Source organism: Lissotriton helveticus, chromosome 3_1 (genome assembly GCF_964261635.1).
Source record: "Lissotriton helveticus chromosome 3_1, aLisHel1.1, whole genome shotgun sequence".
Lineage (NCBI taxonomy): Eukaryota > Metazoa > Chordata > Amphibia > Caudata > Salamandridae > Lissotriton > Lissotriton helveticus.
The window spans coordinates 1,172,373,540-1,172,396,703 of record NC_136061.1 but is presented as its reverse complement, the minus strand read 5'-3'; the positions used below and the strand labels follow the sequence as shown (position 1 = coordinate 1,172,396,703).

General features: G+C 47.5%; 1 protein-coding gene across 1 annotated transcript in view; it reads right to left on the bottom strand.

The window, feature by feature from the left end:
• Positions 1 to 8,960: 8,960 nt before the first annotated feature.
• TMEM163 (transmembrane protein 163) overlaps positions 8,961 to 23,164 on the bottom strand; it is a 967,557-nt gene continuing 953,353 nt past the window's right edge. The window contains exon 8 of the mRNA XM_078683868.1: positions 8,961 to 10,088. Within this exon, the coding sequence (XP_078539994.1) occupies positions 10,028 to 10,088 (61 nt within the window). The 3' untranslated portion in view covers positions 8,961 to 10,027. The remainder of the gene's footprint in view (positions 10,089 to 23,164) is intronic.

The window sequence follows — 23,164 nt, the reverse complement described above, 5'->3', positions numbered from 1 at the left end:
ATATTCCACATCTATATTCCACACCTCACTCCATGTTACCTCATAGCTGTCCTCGCCCGTGTCTCATGTCGGGCACGTCTGACTTGAGGGATTAGGGGGAGCCAAGGCAGGTAAGAGTACAGTCCAAGTAAAAAGCAGGTGGCTTGGGTGGGATAAAGTGCATGCCTATGTACCCAATATAGATGCATTAGATGAATTCTGTAGACCATGGGAAACTGGCTCTGCTGCCCTAGTAGCTGTGTGATCAGAGGTTTTTTAAATGCAAGGGGCCCACTGTACCATAGTGACTCAACAGATGTTATTGCATATTGACCGTCCACCCCTTAGGATATGAAATGCCATTTGTTGACTGAACACCTAATCCCTCTTCTGCCCAAGTGATTTTGGGTCAAACAGGTTAAAATGAGAACCGTAAGCTCTACAGCTGTAGCGGTACTACATAAGGGGAATCCCACCAACTTTATATATCATCAGTATAGGTAGAGTATGGGTATAGAACTTGCAGTATTTATGGGATTGGGACGCTTGACCAGGAAAAAATCAAAAGTCTTAAACTCAAATTAAAACAACGAAAGGAAAAATTTCACTCAGTCATTGAAGTCATTCCTAAATTGGTGTGAGGAAGCCTTCAAATACCAGCAAGAATTCCAAGTTAAAGGACTTATTGGTACACCGGCTAATTAAAATATCAGATTAGAATTACAGCCTGCTCTCCAACTGCACTAGCTCCCCTTAACTTTTTACCTAATCAACCAGAAGGAGATGAAGGACGTTTGAAATGAGGATCTCCTAGATATGCAGCACCTACCTTCCAGGCTGAACAGAGACTGAACCTAGCTGGGTAAGTAGAAGATGTCGAAACAGGTGGCACAGAGTATGGAGGAGCAGGTCAGGTGGATGGAGTGCAATATGGCCGGGAAACAGCCTTTACAACGGAAGCGTTACAATGCATGCCATTACAACGCATGTCATTGCAACACGAAAGGCTTGTTGCAGGGGGTAGAAGGTGTTGGAGTTAGCTCTAACACTTTCCCTACTGTTGCGCACACTGGAGTTGGAATAGTAAATTATACTATTCCAATTTCCAGCGCACCCCGACAGTAAGTCAGGGTAAAGGTATGCGGTGTAACGACATGCGTTGTAATGGAATGCGTTGTTAGGTCATACAACCAATATGGTCATCAAGTGTGAGAGCTATGAGGTGTAAAGCAGCTCACAGTAGTTCAGTGATAATCTGCACAGCAATCACAAGGGTGTGTCAGGAGGGAGACGCTATAAAACCTAATTTACCACCAACTGCCAGGGCATAGCCAGTACCCCCTCATCCTGGAACTAGCGATCATACTAGACAGACAACTCACTTTATAGTTACCTGTGACAGTCCCACAACAACAGCAGACAGAAGGGTTAGGCGTAGTGTGCGAAGAGCTAGAGCTAGGAGAAGGGAGACAGCCATTACAACTCAACTGTTACCACGGTTTACCTTTACAAATCGATTGTTACAACAAGACTACCATTACCACTCTTGTCCTTTGCCATACAGGCCTTTACAATGAAAAGGAAAGGTTAGTAAAGGTATATGCACGGTAAAAGTAAATGTAAGCATTTAAGGTATTAAGTGTATTATTACCTACTGGAGGTCAATAGGTAGTTATAGTTAGGATAGTTTCCATAGGATGAGAGTTTTTTTAAACTAGTTTGACACTCACTTGAAAGTTTCGGGGTGATCCATCAAGTAGGCCTAGAAAAAGGGGCTGGGGAGGTCAAAAACATGTTTTCCCAATGTTCATTTCCATAGGAACTTTAGACACGACTACAGCCCAAACTGCTGAATGGAATTACACCAGATTTGGCAGCTCATATGATCTCATGCTGAGATCTGCTTGGCTGGCAACACTTTAAAAAAAAGTGTTGGCAGCCATCTTGGGACCCAGCTTAAAGAAACTTTGAGAAAAAAAAAGGAGGCAGGTTAGAAACACCCTGTCCCCCAAGGCCTCTTGGGGGGTGGGGGGGGCACAGGGACCAAAAAAAACATTTTTTTAAAACAATTTCAGCAAGAGTCATGCTGGATTCGCTAATCCCACCCATTTTTCTTTTTTAATTAAGCTCAGGCGTTTGCATTTGGTTTCCAATTGTCCCCCGGTGGGCCACCTCCCCGGGGATTATTTATGAAAAAAAGCAGTGGAAGCCCATATGGCCACCCCCGCTGTCCCGGGGACCACCACCTCACGGGGCTTATTTAGTTATAATAGGGGGCCCTCTTTGACCCCCACCCCAGCCCCAGGGACTGCCATATCCCCAGGGCTTTCTCTTTACACAATGCAGGGGGTGCACGAGGGCCTCCAGAGGTTTAATTTTAAATAATGTGGGGCCCCCACGACCTCCCCGGGGCAAAATCAAACAAAGGAAGTGGTCTACGCGGCCCCCCATCCTTGAGCTATACATGCCCTAGGGACTTACAGGCCAGGCTCTGCTAAGCCCTGGGGTGCCCACCCCATGAACATAGCTGTTTGCTTTCCCTTGCCGGGAGCTTTACTGCTCCTGCCGAGCCATAGGAAACTCTGCTCTGCTTTCAGAAAGCTTCCTGAAAGTGGAGCACAATTGCTCTTAGAGAGAGGGAGCTGCGTGTTAGCAGCTCCCAAAAGCAATGCCGACTCCCCATATGAAGCGGGGACCAGCAGGAACTGCGAGGGCCTTGAGGCTGCCCCCTGTCCCCAACAGAGTGAGTGACCTGGGTGAGACAAGGGCATCCACAATTGAGGCCGGGGTCGAATTCAGCCCTTGAGGGGATCCACACGGCCCCCTTCCATTATTATTATTTTTTTAATTACAAATAAGAGGCTGGGCCTCGGGGGATGAGGTCACCAGGACTGAATGCGGCACAGCTTAATAAATACATTTTTAATAAATTAAAAAGGGAAGGCAAATTGCTGGGTGTTTGCCCCCTTTCTCCACCACTCTGCAAATGCGCATCCTGGTGCACTGCTGGTTGGGGAATGAAGTCCCCTTGGCTCCAAAGGGTTCTTGGGGGACAACAAGTCATCCTGTTACCTCCAGTAAGTCCAGCACAGGGAGATTCCTGAGAGCTGTTTGGGGGCAATGCCCCCTTTCTCCACCACTCTGCAAACATGCCTCCTGGTGCAATTACTAATAGGACTTTGGAGGACACACCCTCTTTTGCCGCCACTCTACAAACGTGCCTCCTGGCACACTGCTGGTTGGGGGATGAAGTCCCTTTGGCCCTAGAATGTTCTTGGGGCCAACAAGCCCTACTGTTACCTCCAGTAAGTCCCACACAGCAGAATTGGTGAGAGGTTTTCATAGGTCCCGCTCTCTTTCTCCACGAGTCTGCAAACTCTCCTCCAGGCACACTGATGGTTGGGGGATGAAGACCTCTTGGATGCTGAGGGTTCTTGGGGGTCCATAAGCCCTCCTGTTACCTCCAGTAAGTCCAACACAGCAGGATTCCGGAGAGCTGGTCAGAGATCCTGTCTCCTTTCTCCACCACTCTTCAAATGCGATTACTAGTTATAAAACCATAACAATTCACTTAAAAAAACAAAGGTTACAGGGATGTTGTAGTTAGGAAAAAGAATTTAAAAAACCTTAGAACCTCAATGAAAAAACTAAAGGTGAAGGGGACATTATAGTTAGGCTCGGATTTGGCTCATACAAAACCAGTGAAATTCAGCAGTAATAGTTACCTGTGTTACCTATAACTTACTCACACATTATATCACCTCACATATTACATCACTCATGGCATGTTCAATGACAACACTGATGACATCTCAAATGACATCACTGATTACATTATTGAGAATATCAGCCACAGAACCACTCAACCCACCCACACCCCCATGCCCACTCAGACACCGACACATGCACACACATACCCGTTCATAGACCCATTCAAGTACTTACACATCCACTCACTCCTCCATAGAGCCACACCCACTCACTAACTCGTATAGCCACTCACACAACCCCTCGCACACCCATACAGCTACTCATACACCCTCACTTAACCAAACACCCACTGAAACAGCCACTCACTTGCCCATACAGCCACTTACACACCCAGTCACTCACTCATGCAGCCATTCAGATACCCACTCACTCAGCCATACAGTCACTAAACACCCAGTTACCCACCCATAGAGCCACTCACACTGCCACTCACGCACCCATAAAGCCTCTGACACACCCACTCACTCACCATTACAGCGACTCACACACCAACTCACTCACCCACACAGCTACTCACAGACCCACTCATCTCCCATACAGCAACTCATACACTCATACACAAGAATACATATAGTCACACTGCCACTCACATAAAATATGTTAGAAATAGCATCACCCAATAATAGTGATGTAACTTTTGCAGTAGGTTAGAATATATATATATATGTGATCAAGGCCTCTAGGGGCTGAAACGCATCATGGCGGAATGCACTAATAAATAAAATATTGCACGAAGGAAAATCGGTGTCCGTTCTGTTTCTGGCACTGTGAATATGGAGTGGTGAAGATTTGGTGGTTATATTCACAGGCACTTATGTGGGTGGCACAATCAGTGCTGCAGGCCCACTAGCAGTATTTGATGTACAGGCCCTGGGCACACACAGTGCACTGTTCTAGGGACTGACTAGTAAATCAAATATGGCAATCAAGGAATCATCAATCCATAACAACAAATTATAGGGAGCACTTGCACTTTGGCACTGAACTGCAGTGGCAAAGTGCCCAAAGCATCTAGACCAGCAAAAAAGAAGTCCAACACACAGCAAAATACAGGAGGCAAAAGGCAAAAACAGAGGGGAAACCCATGCCAAGGAGTTTTTCAGAACTTTATGAGCTCCGCGAAATGTGAAAAACTCAACAAACTGAGTGGAGTTCACCACCCAGGCTTAATTTACAGCAGGCCATGCAGAAATTGAAAGCATTCATGATGAACTTCTGGTTCCTAATTTGGGGGGAGTGGATGGGATCAATTAGAAGTTGACAGACAGATGCGTTCTAACTGACCCTCAGACTGGAAATGTACCTGGGTCACATGATTTGCCCGTAAAGTTGGTTCTGGGGCTATCACAGCTTGTGGTCCCATACTTTACGAGGGCCTATTATCGAATTTTACGAGACTCCATGATGTCAGAAGTTCGAAGGATGCCCACCACAACTCTAATGTACAAAAAGTGTAAGGCAGGAAACAGGTGGACATTTTATCTCCTGATCTTGTTACTCACACAAGAAACCAAAATTCTCGGAAAGATACTGGCAAAGGTTTACTGGGTATTGGCAAATTGGTATATCCAGATAGGTGTGAATGTGATGAGTTTGATCTTGCAGTAATTATGCAACTGTTTAGATATGACAAAATGGGTTATATAGGCCATGGCAGTAATTCCACGAGGTGCCGGAAAACACATTTATGTCAATGGAATGGTTCTTCATATTCACAGTACTTGAGAAAACGGGACTAGGCCCTAAGATGCTAGCTTGGATTATGCTCCTCTATAGTTCCTCTGTACCAGAGTCAGTGTGAACGGGACACTGTCAGTCTCTTTTACACCGAACTGAAGCACTAAACAGGGATGCTGTCTCTCATTGTGGGTCTTTGCTGTGGCACTTGAAACACTTGCTTGCTATATTTGTAAGGATGGGCTGGCTACTGGGGTAAAGTGGCTCCCCGAATAGGAAGACAAGCTGCACGATATACTGTAATAAATAATGGACCTTGGCAATACTATGTTGCTGCTTCAACCCTCAAGGGAAAAGGAAAAGAGGAAGGCCAAGAAACACCTGGTGTTGAGGACTTGAGGCTGACTGCAAGGAGATGGGTTACAACTGGAGTAAGATTGTAAGAAATGCCCAGGACAAAGATGACTTGGGAGTCCTGGTTGATGGCCTATACCCCAGGAAGGGTAGCAGGCGTAAGTAAGTATGTCGATTTCTTAGGTGTATGGTAAAGTTTTAGGATTTAGGATTAATTTAGGGAAGTCCGTAGTATACACTATTGGGATGTTGAGAATTAAAATGAAAGACTGTCCCGCCACTCTATGTGGACAGAGCGAGCTTCACATACTTTGCAATACTTGTAACTAAGAATAAACAAAGGGTCTATTTGCAGAATCTGGATCCCTCACTGGAAAAATATAAAACACAGGCTGGCAGATGGAAGACCCTCCGTCTGTGGCTGCTCGCAAGGGTAGAACTGTACAAGATGATTGAGCTTCCTATGTTTCTTTATGTTCTGCAAAATGTCCCTGTTTGGTTCCCAAAGAGCTTCTTCCAGAGTGTAGAGTATATTCTGTGTGGCAAGCTATGGGAGGTGGTAACCTCACTGGATGCACTTCACCAGGGTTTTTAAGATGGAGGAATTTTCCTTTCTAAAGTGCAAAACTATGATTTGCCAGTGTATCTGGCAATAGCAAATTAGTGGGCTTTCACTAAATTCGGATGGATAGAAATACAAGGGGCCAAATAGGATGCCCATATCACATATACAACTTATCCAATGGAAGCCAGGGCCAACAGGGGCATAATAGGCACGGCCACCGGGGAATAGTATGGAAAGGGAATATAACCAGAGAGACTGCACTGTAGGTGGGCAACTATTTGAAAAAGATTAGAAAATTATCTGGGCTTGGGACCTGAGGTATGAGAAGGCTATCCTGCGGTTGGGGAAACAAGTAGGAGAACTCCGATCGAGTTAATTGCGGATTTGGCAATTATTACTACCCCAGACGTTCGTAAGGCTCATGATGCTAGGAACCTAATTAAGACAAACAATGCAAATGGCATTTTTCTGAGATATACCGCTGTAGGTACATTGTAACCTATACTGCAGGCACATATATATATATATTTTTCACTTTTGTAAATACATATGACTGTTTTTACATTGTAAGTAAGTAAGGTGGGGAAGTTGTGCACCCTGTCCTGAAGAAGGAGATCAGCCTCTGAAACATGTCGACGCACACATGAGGTTCTGTCCATAATTACGACAAATTACCTCGCACTTCACTTCTTTTATTAATACCAGCCCGGGGACCGAATTAAAGTTTTTTTCTAGAGTCCCACGAGCCAGGCACTTTTTAATCTCACTCATCCCACCACTCACTCATTGCACTATAAAATACCCTCACATGCACCATACATAGTCTACCACTAAAAGTGCTCCCGCGTAGTCGTAGGTCGTAGCACGCCGCATCCCGTAGAGGGGTGCGAAGACCCCAATGATGAAGCATGACACCAAGGGTCCTTTTGGTGTGTGAGGGGTATTTTAAAGAACACTAAGTGCTCCACACCACAGTGTGAACACTTCCCTTTTTCGGGGTGGATTCTTGTTGTTTATGTAACTTGACTAGGGAGTACGAATCCATCAGTCACACTCTCTTTCCCTTCCACTGTTTTTTCATATATCCAGAATTAAAGGCTTTGGTGTGCGAAAGTCATGATGTTGATTGAGCAATTAAGGGAGAAATATGATTTGTCAAAATGCAATTTTTCAAAAAGCTTCAGTTGTGTTATGCTGTAAAGGCATCAATTTGAATCAGTGGGGCTAAGCCAGGCTACTACGCTTTGGAGAACAAAATATTAACAGATGCAATACAAATCAAGGCAGTCTTATGTACATAAATAAAACACTGACAAATGAGACCATTCATATCTTAAGAAAACTAAATGGTAAATGGGAAAGTGATGTACTAGACATGTAGGAGTTATGAAAGGCAAGATGCCCTAATCTGCCTGAGCGAAATGGCCACAAGGGCAAAGTTTAGGTTGGATATTACATAGGATATATTACTCAAGGATGCAACTAAATTGTTTTGTTATGGTGATGCACCAGAGTGTTTAACAAGCTGTGTACAGGAAAGCACATGTTATGATATAATATAATATGGTTCTGCCTAGGATTACAACACTTCTGGACATAGGTAATGAATCAATGGCCTGATATGAGCGGTACAGCGCCTGGATTGGCCGTTCAACTGGTCCTTCTGGCCATTGGGTAAGTGGAGGAACTCCTACCATATCATAGGGTTTTTGTTAACCTGGCACGAAGGGTGGCAAAGAGGGAGGTAGCACATGAGTGGAACAGTTTGGTGGCCCCGTCAGTGACAAGCATGGTCAACAAGGGACTTGATTGGTGTCTGGAATCTGAAAGAGTGCTCCGCCAAGCGAAGGGTGACCTAAGACGTTTGAAAATGTAAGAGGGTGGCAGCAGACTGTAGCCAGGATGAGGGTTCTAATAATGGTCAACTGTACAAATATATAAACTGAATATTGAAAATACGTCTTTGGAATTATCGGCCTGAATGACTTATAGGTTTCATGCAACTCTTAATGTAATGATGTTGGTTGAGTAGCAGCAATAACTCGATTTTTTTTTTTTACGTTAACATCAATAAAACAAATATTAAAAACATTGAGAAAACCAAATTAGTGCTTCAGCAACTTTGATGGGGTATGTTTTAAAGATTTAGAAAGGTTTCAAAATGTTTACGTCCTCTCCATGTCCTTGCCGCTGAAGAACATCCCACTTTGAAGATACGAGGCAGAAATTGTGTGGTTCTGCATGGCCCAAGCAATCAAAGCGCAACACTTTGTAAACAACGTATAAAGAGGTGATGACAGTCTAGACACAGAAGATAAGGCAAGAGAAGGTGTCAAGTGCCATCACAATGGCTTCCACCTTCACTTCAAAGCGTAATATGATGGAAGGACATGAAACATAACACAATTGGAAATTATCACAGAAAAATACACAATGTATCAAAAGAGAACATATCTTATGGTCTAAGAATATTATTTAATATACCGCTCCTCGGGAAGACTTCTGGCTCTACGTTACATTCAAGAAACTGATGAAAATGCTAATTACAAGAACTGTACAAAATAGATATGACGATTTTCCGCAAATATACATTAGTTTACACTCACAAGGATAGTAAGAGGTATTGTACATAAGCTTTATTAACGGCGAACCATTGTTTATGTAAATAGAATAATCTAAATCTAACATTAATCCATCACGGACATTTGTGTACCTCAAGATCGCAAGCCATTACTGACTGCAGGGGTTAACCATAAATTCACATTTTCTGCAAGTATATCTATTTATCACCCGTACAAGTAAGTAGATACCCCCAATTAACAAATACGTTACAATCCGTACATTTCTTGCAAACTGGTGTAATTATTACTTTACATACATTTGCTTTTGCATTTAGCTTGTACACTTGTGTGCTTTTTCTGTCCATGCAAAGCTATGAACGCCAGGCATCGAATTGAACTCTAAAAAATATAGGTGTTTACTTTTCAAGATACATATTTCAGACTTTTGACGACGGTATGAAATTAAATTATACATTTAACTCTAGAAACATCATAAGCTTGTGCTGTTGTTGAATGAGAATGGCCTGGAAAAGGTTAAAGGTGACTAAGATAAAAATAGTCTTAGATCAGCAAATCCTTGTCCCTTGTGCTCCTTTTTGATTAATGGACGTTGCGTTAAAGTTCAAGGCTGTTCGCAGGAGAAAGAGGTGCTTCTGGTAAGGTGATCTTTTGTGCTGTCTTGTTATTGAATTCATAATAATAAGAAAACATGTTTCACGTTTGTGCAATTGTATTTAGACATCACTTGCGTGGCACGCGAGTCAACAACATTCGGCATAACTTAAAAACAACTTAAAAAAAATATTGCAGTACCAGAGCTAGTGCTTGTCTCGAATACCTGGGCCAAATATGTACATCTTTTATTAACATATGACATGGTGCCCAGGTGTGCAGCCCAAGCCAGCTGCTGAAAATTGTAAACAAAAGGATGTATTTTCAGCTGAGAGGGACGCAGCGCGTGCTCGTCTCTTTGACAGATATACCCCTAACTCAAACATGTAATATATCTTATGAAACACGAACTGCATATCAAGGAATATATTATTGGCACAAATCGCCTATGTATATTCTGTGCACGAAGACAGTCTTCTGGGGAACAAAACGCGGAGATTCTCCTCCTTCATTCAAACATTTCGTAATGGCGCGTTTGCCTGACGCGAGGAACCATATCCAAGAGTAACCTGGAAGTAAAGAGACAAAGGTCAAGGTACGTGTCAAGACAAGGAACGTACACATACGATCTGACAAGCCAAAACTAACGTTTAGTACGTGTAAACAAAAAACGAGTAGCGCTCTCTTCACCTCTTAATGCAATTGTTTACAAGATCGCCTGAAACATAACACGTGGTAAAGTAAAAAAAAAAGTGTTTTTAAAATGCAGAGTTGTAGACAACATGTGCATAGTTCAAGTCACTAATGTGTGCATTGCACAACCATCATTTGTCATGGGGTGGTCCTCCAAAATACAATTCAGGAAATTGCAAACATAGTGGTAGCTTTAGGTCTAGTCACAAATATTTTATGATGAGTGACCCTCATTTTTATATCAGATAGAATCAGTCTAATTGGTGCAGAAGTTGTGTAACAGGGACCCCACAGTACCAGATCGCACATGATGGGTATAAAAAACACATTCAAAGGAAACACAGTTGAATAAAGGAAAAACGGTAGAAGACAAAATTGAACGTTTCCAAAAATTCTTTGATTTTGCTCATTATTCGCAAATATTTGTCTGTAAGTAGAGGTGACTTACTAATGACTTAGCAAAAAAACAAACAAACAATTGGCACATGAGGGATTGATTGTGTCTGTTATTTTGGTTGTCAATAGTCTATTAATTACTATTGGACAACTTCAACTTGCTTCACCTACTTGTTTTAAAAGTTATATAAAAAAACTTCTCAAAGTGATTCAGTGATTACAAGTCATACACTCCTTCCTCATATTTTAACATAAAAGACACTTGAGGCCCGCGTATTGCTTGTTACTGGGTCCAATTAGCACCGCAGTCCAGTATCAAAAACCTTTACAGTGTTGTATCTGGACTAGTGTTTCTTGTAAGAATATTTATTTACATCTCTTGTGGACTCCTTTAGGAAAAAGTCGACGTGTTTCGGTCTAATCCATTTTGGCCGCCTCAGGACTATACAAGGCAAGTGCTTTCTTTATAGTCTATGGGGTGTCGCCATACAATTTACAAAATTCCTCACTTTGTAACCAGTGGGATGGAGTTCCTTGTTCTAACCCTCCATTTGCACTAAATTAAAGATGCTAAAGTAATGGTCCTGGCTGTTGTAGCAATGCTATCACTTGGAAATCCCTCTATGAAGTCAATCGATAAATCATCTGGTGGAGGTGGAAAAATTCTTCTGCAATCTTGTAAAATGTGTGGCAACACCATGTAGATCGTAAAAAAGCGCTCGCCTTGCATAGTCCTGAGGAGGCAGTAATTTGGCCAAAGCACGTCGACCTTTACCTAAACTAAGTTGGAAATATTGAGTAAAGTTTATTAAATAGAATTATACCATAAACAAAATTATACCAGAATGACAAAAATCCAATCAGTAGAACTAGGAATATCGACTTTTTAAGTATTTACTAAAAATACCACACATCACAAAGAATAAACTGTGGTTATCTGGTCACACTGGACTGTACCAAAGTCACAAGTTCAGGTCAACCGTGATGGAGCGCGGGCTGGATATAGTAATGAGATTAGTCATGCTGAGAGTTGCACTTTATGCTCTTAATGCAAGGTTTCACAGCTCTTGGCATTGGTTCCAATCAGGAGCTGAGTGGGCAGCTGCGATGCAAAGTCCTACATCGAGTTGTGTCTCACTGCATCATTTCCGATCAGGAGTTGCATGGGCTGTGATGCGAGTTCCTGTGTGGAGTTGCATTGCACTAAATTGGTTTCTATGAGGAGCTATGTGGGCTGTGATGTGAGGTCCTGCATCGAGTAGAGTCGCACTGCATAGGTTCCAATGAGGTCGGCAATCAGGAGCTGTGAGTGCTGCAATGTGAGGTCCTACACTGAGTTGCATCATACTACGTTGGTTCTGATGAAAACCACAAACAAGCAGGAAGGAGTGCATTCTGATACCAGGCACGGGTTCAAAACCTGCAGAGGTACCTGGAGAGAACTTTGGGATCAGTGACTCACTCCAGCACAGGCCAGCGGGGTTCAGGCAGGTCAAGTTGCAGGCCCAAGCAAGACCAGTTGCAGCAGGTCAGATGGGCAATTGCAGGGAGATATATGGAGCTTGTTGTATCCCTTTAGTTCACACAGAAGGTCAGACAACTATCCCTTGGAGTCACTTTGGGTTAGCCTCAGATGAAAGCAAGCAGGTCTAGTATTCCTTCTGAGACAGCTAGGCAGTCCTCAAGCAACAGGACAGTAACTCCCAGAGGTCCAGAAGTGTTCTGGAGAGTGGAGGTCCAATATTTATGGCTGGTGCCAGCCTTTGTGTGGGAGGCTTCCCTGTACTACCCCCACATCTGGTTCTGGAAAGTTATTCCCCTCCCCTGTCAAGGCTCCAAAATGTCTAGGTGTGACAAAAAGCAGGCAGGCCTGGTGTTAGATTCCTTTGTGTGAGTATGAGGCAAAGCTATTTGAAGTGCAAGTGGTGCTGGGAACAGCTCCTCACCAGTCATCCTGCCAGGATGGCACATCATGTTCACATCTAATCCCCCTTTGTGTTACTGTCTGAAAGGAATACACAAACCCCAGCAGAAGAGCCATTCTGAGTCATGTGACACGGGACTGGCAGAAGGCACAAATGGTTGGGACTGGAAAATGGCAACTTTTTAAAAGTAAAGTATATAAAAAAGTGATGGATGGAATGCTTAAATTTATCTCAGCCAATGGTAATTACTCGGTTCTGAATCCATCAATATTTTGCACACCATGTCCCTTCAGTTTGGACCCAGCTATATGCAAATCAGTCTTGACCCTGCTAAAATCGGAACAGTCCATCAGAGCATCCAAACCAGGTCCTTCCTGAACTGGAACGCAAGCAACACAGGTTAGGTTCCACCCTAGTTATGGGTGTATTAGCTGGATACAGTTTTGCTCCAGTGACACAGTGTGCATGGGACCCACGTCTGGGCATGCCCATCCCACTTAGGGCGACACATTGAAGTATACAAAAAAGCGATGGATGGAATGCTTGAATTAATCCCAGCCACTGGTAAGTTCTCGGGCTCCATCTCAATCCATCATTATTTTGCACACCATGTCACCTCACTTTGGACCCAGCTATATGCAAATCAGTCTTGACCCTGCTCCAATCGAAACAGTCCAGCCCAAACTGCCAAGCCAGGTCCTCCCTGAGCCAGAACACATGCAACCGATGATCAGTTTTGCCGTAGTTATGGGCTCATCAGCTGGGTACAGCTTGCTTCAAGTGAGTCAGTGTCCACAGGACCCATGTCTAGGCATCAGTCACACTTAGAGCAACACACTAAAGTATACAAAAAAGTGATAGATGGAATAGTTGAATTAACCTCAGCCGCTGATAATTACTAGGGGCCACATCCAAAACCATCATTATGTTACACACTATGTCACCTGAGTGAATTTGACACCCTAAGTGAGCCAGATGTGGGTCCTGGGCTCACCGTGCCACTAGAAACAAGCTATATCTGGTTGAAGAGTTCTAACTAGAGAAAAACTTGTCCATGGTTGCTTGTTTTGCATGTTCAGGAAGGACCTGGCCTGGCAGTTTGGGCTCCGCTGTTCCCATAAGAAGCAGGGTCAAGGCTGATTTGCATACGGCTGGGTCCAAACTGAGTTGGCATGTTGGGTGAAAAATTATGGACTGGAAGGGGCTGAGCTATTGGTAGTGAGTAAGACTAATTCAAGTATTCCATTCATCAGCATGTTGTTTCTAATTCAAGCTCGGGCAGGACAGATACGTCCCACAGAGCAGAAGTTCAGAAATGCGACTGATCTCTACTTGCAGTATGAATACAGAAAATGTAAGAGGGGTCCCATTATCATCCTGACTTTTGCATTTAAAGCAGGAATTGTGAGAAAGCTTACAAAAGGGATAACATGTTTGTGATGGCCAAGCATTCATAACAACATCACTTTTTGATCCATCAATATCAGCTCTTCCTGTCTTTGTGAAGTAAAATACACCATGCACTGGATTGTTCATCCACTTTAGGGAACGCTGCCAGAATTTGACCATTGTAAGACAAGTTTTATTTGATTCAATATACTACGGATATGTTGTTACAATTAATGCTGCCAGTATGAGAATAACTTAATGCTCAGTCATTTCATGTATGTGCTTGGCTGAGAATGCAATTGGGCGAAGCTACAATCTGTGGATTATTCCTGAATGCCTCTATGTCAGAATCCCACTAAACCTTAGTTGGCGTGAGATTGCTGGCCTCTAAGCCAGTGCATAACTTGGGGACCAGAGTGTGGATAGAAGAGAGCCACCTCTATCACCTCTAGTGCATCGCATGTTTCTGGGGTTTCCAGTGCTAAATTGTTTGTAAATTCAGAAGAAAGTGCGAAATCCAGTAACAATGATTAAAAAAACAAATGGTACTTATGGGGGAAACATAGCCCTTGACATCTACTGCAATAGTTTTTTAACCCCTTCAATGTGGGGCTAATTCACCCCAGGTGCGGGGGACGGGGCGCGCGCGGCGCCGCGTTGCTTGTGATGAGCCCAGCTCGTCATGCTGCACAGTGGAGCTGTGCTCATGATGAGCTGAGCTCGTCACAACTACGCCTACTCCTATGAAACGCCCACGCAGGAGGGGAATTAGCCCTGCATGGGCGTTCCGCGGCAGTTAGGACGAGCTCAGCTTGTCATGAGCACAGCTTCACTGTGCCTCATGACGAGCTGAGCTCGTCATAAGCGTCGAAGGGGTTAAGGAACACTTCTTACAAGTGGATGTTACTTATGCATTTCATGCATTTATTTTCTTTAGAACAAATCACTGTTCAAGGGTCATGTAGAATCAAAAAACAACTTAAATTCAGGTGCTCCTATTGGATGGCAGCGCAGTGAAAAGTGATGTAGTGAAAAAAGTGCACTTTTGCAATATAAGATACTTTATGCATGTGACTGACAGGGATAGTATGATGTTAATAATGACACTTGTACTACGAGTGTCTTGATACACAATCAAGTTAAAAATAGTCCACATTTGAAAGTTGTCAACATTTCAACCCACAATGTCAAATGAACCAGAAAAGGTTCATCATCAGCCCAGAAGATTAAAGGAAACACCAGCCAGATTGTGGCATTAGTCCTACAATCTTTTGGAAAAGTCTAACCCAGTGGATGCATTAGCTCACTTAGTCTTATAAAATGACTACTCATCCAGATGTGGATAGCGGCCATGCAGTTATGGAATTGCACAGCAGGAGAGCTCTGTTTTTATGAGCTGCAACCACAATCTGAGAGTCATCTGCGTACGATGTTAATGAAAAGCCATAATCTCTAACCAGCAGCGCAAGTTCAGTGACGTAGACATTAAACAACAGTGGACTCAACGAGCTTCCCTGCGGAACCCCACAAGGCAGCACGTAAGGCTCCGAATTAAACCCGTCGAGCGACACTGTTGATCTCCTCTCCTGCAAAAAGGAGGCCAGCAGGGCCAATGCCATGCCATCCACACCTAAAAATTTTAAACGGTGAATCAGGAGAGTATGATCAACAGTGTCGAACACGGCAGAGAGGTCGAGTAGGATTAGTGCCGCGGCACCTCCACCGTCCATAACCACTCTAATTTCTTCGGTCGCCTTAATGAGTGCTGTCTCGGTACTGTGTTCCTTGCGGAAGCCAAACTGAGAATGGTCCAACAACCCATTGTCATCAATAAACTGAGTCAATTGGACGTTCATAATTTTGTCCACAATTTTGGCTGGTAGAGGAAGGCTGGCAATGGGGAGATAATTCGATGTCATGGATGCGTCTAAGGTAGGTTTCTTGAGTAACGGGAGACCAGAGGTCTCCTTCCAACTAATAGGGAAACTGCCCGTGGAAAACATCCTGTTGAAAACGTCTACCAACACAGGACTCACCAGGTCTACTAGTTCCATGAAAAAGGCAACCAGTCAATAGTTCCAGATCCATGGCCCTTCTGATATCTGGCTACAGTGGGCCTGTGCACTCTGGTCATTACACCCGTGAACCTGGGCTAGCTGTCAGCTGCAGATCAGGGTCATCTGGTTGATGGCTAGCTGGCCAGCAGGCCAGAGAGATGGGTGGCATGGCGCATGACCTACTCCAACTAGTTGATCTACTCGGGTTCTGTAAGCCCCACCTCATGGGACTTAGGAGTCAAGGAAAAATGGCTTTGTGGGCAGGGGACTCAATACATCTCAGATAACCAGGCTGTTAGACCAAGCATAATTGGCCTGGTTTCCCTTGCCTTTTTGCCCTCTGACCTCCTGGTTTGCTGATTTCATTGTTGCTGGTTTAAGAATTCAGGGCACGTTGCCACTGCTAACCAGTGCTAAAGTATATGTGCTCTCTGCTTTAAATATGGTAACATTGGCTTATCCACAATTGGAATGTTTAATGTACTTGCAAGTCCCTAGTAAAGTGCACTACATGGTCCCAGGGCCTGTAAATTCAATGTTACTAGTGAGCCTACAGCACTTATTGGACCACTCACTTAGGTGGCCCTTTTAAACATGTCTCAGACTTGCCATTGCAGAGTCTGTGTGTGCAGTTTTAAACTGCCATGTCAACCTTACAAAGTAACCCTCTTGCCAGGCCCAAACCTTTCTTTTGATACATATACATCACCCCTAAGGTAGGCCCCGGACAGCTCCAAGGGCATGTTGCAGTGTATTTAAAATGTTGGAAATGTATTTTTAGGTTTTACATGGCCAAGCAGTGAAAAACTAATTTTTCCATAGTGCAAGGCCTATCTCTCTCATAGGTAAACATTGTGATTACCTTATTACACTTTATAAGTGTAATTTCCAAATGGGAAAATATAGTCTATTTGAGCTTGGTGTCTCTGGACTCACAATTTAAAATCACAACTTATAATAAAGTTGTTTTTTAAGTTGCAAGTCTGAAAATGCCACTTTTAGGAAGTTGGCAGTTTCTTACTTTAACCATTCTGTGCCTTTTGGTTTTCTCTGGATACACTCCTAGGGTGGGTGACAGCTGGGCCTTGTGCATTCCCTCTAGACAGTCACACACAATGGGAGCTTAAGTGTGACTTGATGGGCCTTGATGGGACATTAACTGGTTTGATGGGGGTCAATAGGCCAGGCTTTGGCCGCCGCTGACTCTTCCACTCCTTTCCCCTCCTCTCCAAACGGTCGCCTTTTTGTATTACGAGTTAACGTGCCCCCTGTGTGAACTCCTATTATTCTCCCATACCTTTTCACCTCTCCCCTTCTTATTACGAGTTAAAAATAATGTGTATCCAGAACGAACACACAAGACTCCTTTTATTCTTTTTCCTTTTAGACCTTTCCCCGCTAATTTTGCATATTTTATGATATTAGTTTTTAAGTTAAGGGGCGTGGCTTAAGCGCCGACCGGGATGGCTGCGTGAGCGAGTTGCTCCGCGCCAAGTCCCGTACTTTCTCCTGCAACCCGAGCCCCAGGTAGCCTGGCGGCGGACACTGGGGTCCTGGAGGGTCACTGACCGAGTGGGCTGCGTCCGGACCCCGACTGGCCACTGATCGCCGAATGTGGGCTGCCCTGGCGACTGGCCCGGTCTGGCCGGATCAGGAAGGCAAGATGGCGGCGCCTCATAACTGAAAGCGCCGAGGGCTGCGCTGTGTGGAGGCGCGAGACTGAGGGAAGACGCCTGGAGGGCTGCGCCGAGGCGGTGAGCCGGGAGGCGGACTGCGGGTGCGGACCAAGGCGGCAGCGGAGTCCGGCGCGGCGAACGGAGGTGGGTGGCGCCCCCTCCCCCACTTGATTTCCCGGCCGGCTGGAGAGCTGGGCCCCGGCTTGCGCTGGGCGGGCGGAGGCGCGGCTGGAGCGAGGGGCCGCCGGGCGCATACGACCGCTGCAGCGGAGACCACAGAGGCGCAGAGGGACACAAAGGGCTGTCGGAGCGCTGGAAGTGGGAGCCGCCCGCAGTGCCAGGGCGTCCTGAGGGGCGGATTGGCCGAGCGGCGGCTGGCGGATTGATCGCAGGGGCAGGGCCCGCCTGGTGACCGGCGGGGGTGTGCTGGGCCTGCGCACTAGTATATCGGCCCCAACGAGCGCTGGAGCAGCGGTGGCCTGCATTCTACAGCCCAGTTCAAGACATTGTGACCTGCCCCGGTTGGAATTGTGCATTGCGCCTGGCGCCTGGGGGTGAGCACGCTTCCTGGCGGGAGATGGCAGGACCTGCGGTGGGGTCCGGTGCGTGCTCCTTTTAAGTGTTTGCCGGAGGATTTTCTTGCTCTCCTGCGCCGACGGCTGCCGGGCCCTGCTTGAAGACTCTGGGTGGCACCTCCCGCTGATCGCGGCCGACCCTCTCCTGGCGCGGGAAGTGGGCTAGCATTCGCAGGCTCTGCAAGGGCAGCGGGTTTAGGGCGGAGCCCATTCTGGTGCGGCTGGCTGGACCTGCCCGGGGACACGAGCTTCCGGCTGCCCGCTGTTGCGAGAGGTCAAGTGCTCCCTGGATTTGAGGGGCGGTGGAGGCGCACTGTTATTGTTGAGGGGACTGCACGGCGTGCATCTCTGGGCTGCAGGCTACTAGCTGAGTGTGGAGGAGGGATAGTTGGCCCGGCGTGGTCGTGTTTGGCCCGGACATTGGAGAGTGACGCTCCTTTGGATGTACTATTGGTCATCGCGGGGCGAGCCTAAGACCGAACCGCCCGGAGGGACCGCCACTATAGGCTGGCTTCAGTGGGAGTTGCTTGCTTGTTTCCCGCTTTCAAGATGGCCGAGCAGGGGGATGGCGTTGTGGCGCCGCCTGGGCATGGACGCAGGGGATCTGGAGACGTGGAGGGCGATATCGCAGCGGGGCCATCACCGCAGGAACAACGCCTGGGTCTCCGCCTTGATGCTATCTTGGCCACGATAACTGCCACGAAAGATGAGCTCCACCAGGACATAGCACAGGTGGCGACGGGGCTTGGCCTACTGAGGGCGGACCACGCCAAGCTCTCGGACAGAGTGAAAATCAATGAACAACTGCTCCAGGAGCTGAAACCGGCAGTGGTCACAGCGGAACATAAAATTGAGGACGTTCTCCATAGACTGGCGATCCTGGAGCGACGAGCTGAGGACGCGGAAGGACGCAATCGACGGAACAACGTGCGGGTGGTGGGGCTTCCGGAGAAGATTGAGAAAGGCGACGCAGTGTCCTACATGGAGGATTGGTTTCGAACAGTGGTGGCGCCGGAAGGCCTGTCCCCCTTCTTCTCGCTGGAAAGGGCACACAGGGTGCCCGCCAAACCACCCCTGGAAGGCAGACCACCTAGACCGATGGTGGTCAAACTGCTGCACTACAAAGATCGGGATCTACTGATCCAGCGGGCGAGGTCCCTGGGGCCCTTCCAGGTAGATAACAATAAGGTGACGATTTTTCCGGATTACACGCAGGAAGTGCAGAGGGGCAGAGCTTCCTTCCTGTCGGTGAAGAAGGAACTAAGGGAAGAAGGACTCCAGTACTCCTTGCTTTTTCCGGCCAAGCTGCGGGTCATAGTTGATGACAGAACTCATTTTTTCCAAACGCCCGATGAAGCGTGGTCCTGGCTGGAACTGTATCGTGCAGGGACTGATCGTACTCACAGGCCTGCCAGGGATCGCCAGCAGCCGGTCAGGGTCAGGAAGTCCCAACGTATCCGCTCCAGGAATAGGCGCCAGCGAGCCGAACGGGAGGCACAAATGCTGGCCGATAGACAGAGTGCGTTGGAGGCCACGGCTAGCATCACGGGGTCGCAGCAGGAGGACGCTTTCAGAGGCACGGCATCAGGAGGAGAAGGAGAGAAATCCGGTGACGAAGATTCAGAAGCGGGTGGAGGACTGGGACCGGAGGTCACCCCACAGACATCGGATGGTATCTTTAATGGATGATACTAATGGCTGCTGAACATTTCTAGGTGGCCTGAAGGGGCGAATGATCCTGAACTTTGTTTGACTACCAGGTACGGGGCTGCAGTGACAGTGTGGGGCTGTGGGCGCAGGGTGGTTGCTCTGTCGTCCTGGTTAGGGGCTCCATAGCCCTCATTAGACCCTTAAGGTCTTCTGTGGTGACGACCACAGGTTAGTGTGATGTGTTGGGTGTTTGCAGTTTGGAACGGGGCTGAAGCTGGGTTACTAGGCCCTGTCCTGGGGAGGGGGTTAGGGGGAGTTGGGGAACATGTTTTGAAGGGGATTCACCAATGCTGCGATGCGGGTATTACATATTGGCGTGTGCCACTGTTCGGATTGATGCTCTATGGGGACGTTACCTAACCTGAAATGTATAACATGGAATGTCCGGGGTATTCGAACTATGGTGAAGCGCCACAAGGTACACGCCTACCTGGTGCGGCGGGGCGTTCAAATAGCGATGCTTCAGGAGACACATTTGACACAGCAGGAATGTGGGGCGTTGCAGAAGAGGTGGAGGGGTCAGGTGTTTGGCACGACTTATTCGGCATTCGCCAGAGGGGTGTTGATATGGGTTAGAGCGGGCACGCCTTTCCAGGTCACGAGTCAGAAGATTGATCCAGAGGGTCGCTATGTGGTAGTAGAGGGGCGGCTACATGGAAGGGAGGTTGTGCTGTGTAACGTCTATGCCCCCAACACTGATCAGGCTAGCTTCTTCGAGGGTTTATCGCGATCACTGGCGTATTATTTGGCAGGCCCCGTACTGTTAGCAGGGGATTTTAATTCCATTACTGATGTGCTGATGGACAGATCACACCCGCCCTTGGTTGACTCCCCGGTGCGCCGACTGGCGACCCATAGGCGGGATTGGCAGGAGAGATGGGGTCTGGTGGATGTGTGGAGGGCCCAACACCCTGAAACTCGAGATTACTCCTATTTCTCTACGCTGCATGACCTGCATGTCAGACTGGATTCAGTGCTGTGTAGCGATTCATTGGCGAGGGTGGTAACTGGCTCTGAGTATTTGTCCAGGACCATCTCGGACCATAACCCCCTGTTGCTCTCTATGCAATGGCAGCTGGCGAGATCGGCAGTTCCTACGTGGCGGCTGCGTCCGGAGACGCTGGAGGACCCGGTGTTTTGCGACACAGTGCGCCAGGGCATAGACGGCTATTTCGAGGAAAATGCTGGATCGACAGCGACTAGAGCGATTGAATGGGATGCAATGAAAGTGGTGGTGAGAGGGGTGTGTATGGGGCGGTTTCTGACTGTGAGAGGGGCAGTGCTGAATGACCTTGCGAAAGCGAAAGAAGTGTTGAGAGGGGTGGAACAGCAGAGGCCCGAGCGGCCGGAGCTTCAAGACCGATTGTTGCAGGCTAAGGAGACTGTGGCGACTGAGACAGAGAGATTGCGGTGCTATGATTACAAATTGTATGCTGTGAAAGTGCATGAGGAGCGAGATAAGGTGGGCAGGCTCCTGGCGAGGCTGGCTGATCCGAACCCTAGGGGGTGCCCGGTCCTGAGTGTGCGACGGGAGGACGGGGAGGTGATCTATTCGCAATCGGCGGTCCTGGGGCGCTTCCAATCTTACTATACAGGACTATATGCCAGCCACCTTGAGGCGACGGCCACGGAAATAGGGGATTACCTGGATCGAATTCCTTTACCGTTACTGGATGGGGAGGACGCCCGAGATCTAGGGGGGCCTGTCACCCTGGCAGAAATCAGAGGGGCGATAGGTCATATGGCAAGGAACAAAACCCCTGGGGTTGATGGACTGCCGGTCGAGTTCTACGCTAAATTTATGGAGGTATTGGCACCCAGGCTGCAGATTGTGTTTGAGGAAGCGAGACTGTTGGGGCGGTTGCCCGACTCGATGAGGGAGGCGCTGGTGGTGCCGCTGCTGAAGCCGGGCAGGGATGCATTGGATGTCTCTTCTTATCGTCCATTGTCTATGTTGACTGTAGATTACAAGATCTTGAGTCGTATCCTAGCTACCAGGCTCCTACCGCTGATGACCTCCCTGGTGCATGGGGACCAGGCGGGCTTCATCCCGTCTCGGAGCACATCGATGAATGTTCGTCGGTTGATCGGGGTTATAGATAGTGCAGCTGAAGCGGAACAGGGCCCAGTGGTGCTGACGGTTGATATCGAGAAGGCGTTTGACAGCTTAGAATGGGACTTTCTAGATGGCGTACTGTTGAGGTTCGGAGTTGGGGAGGGGTTCCGGCGTTGGACGAGAGTACTTTACTCCTCGGCTAAGGCGAGGGTGCGGTTGGGGACCTTGGTTTCTCCGGTTTATCCGGTCGGTAGGGGCACGAGGCAGGGTTGCTCGCTTTCCCCGCTGCTCTTTGCCCTGGCTATGGAGCCGCTAGCGGCGCAGGCTAGGTCAGGCATTCATTACGAGGGGATAGCACAGGGTCCTGACTCGCACTATATCTCGTTATATGCCGACGACCTGTTACTGTACTTAGCGGACTCCGGAAGGGCGTTGGAAGGCGCAGTGGATATGTTGGGCATGTTCGGGAGGCTCTCAGGCCTCAGGGTGAACTGGACTAAGACCTGTGTGTTTCCATTGCGGAAGACCGCGCTCAGCCCACTGCTCACGAGACCGGTAGTGTGGGAACCTTCTTGCTTTGTTTATCTGGGAGTGCGTATCTACCATGCAGCAGTAGACCTCCTTGAGGGGAATGTGGGGCGCTGCATCCGGGCGCTGAGGGGTAGTATGGACTTTTGGGCGTCCCTCCCGCTGTCGGTGCTGGGTCGTGTCGCGCTGCTGAAAATGGTGGCTCTCCCGCGGTTGCTCTATTACTTTAGAACATTGCCGATATGGATCCCGCAGAGGATCTTTCGGGAACTGAGGACGTTGGTGACTGGCTTTCTGTGGGGCCAGGGTCGCCGGAGGGTGGCGTTGGCCACCTTGATGAGACCCAAATGTGAAGGAGGGATGGCAGTCCCCGACTTTGAGTTATACTATTTGGCGGCGCAGCTGCAGATCCTGACTCAAAATGTGGCTAGGGAATTTAGGGGGCCTGATAGCGGCCGGGGGGTCGGCGTTCAGAGGCATGTCTTGTCGGCTATCGTGATGCAACAGAGACTGGCAGATAGGGATCTTACGGTGGAGGAAAGGACGCTTAGATTGTGTTGGAATAGGCATCTGAAGAGGGCGGGGAAGCGCCGGCCGTACGCTCCGGAGATTCCGCTGGGGATGCTGACTGCCCTGCCGC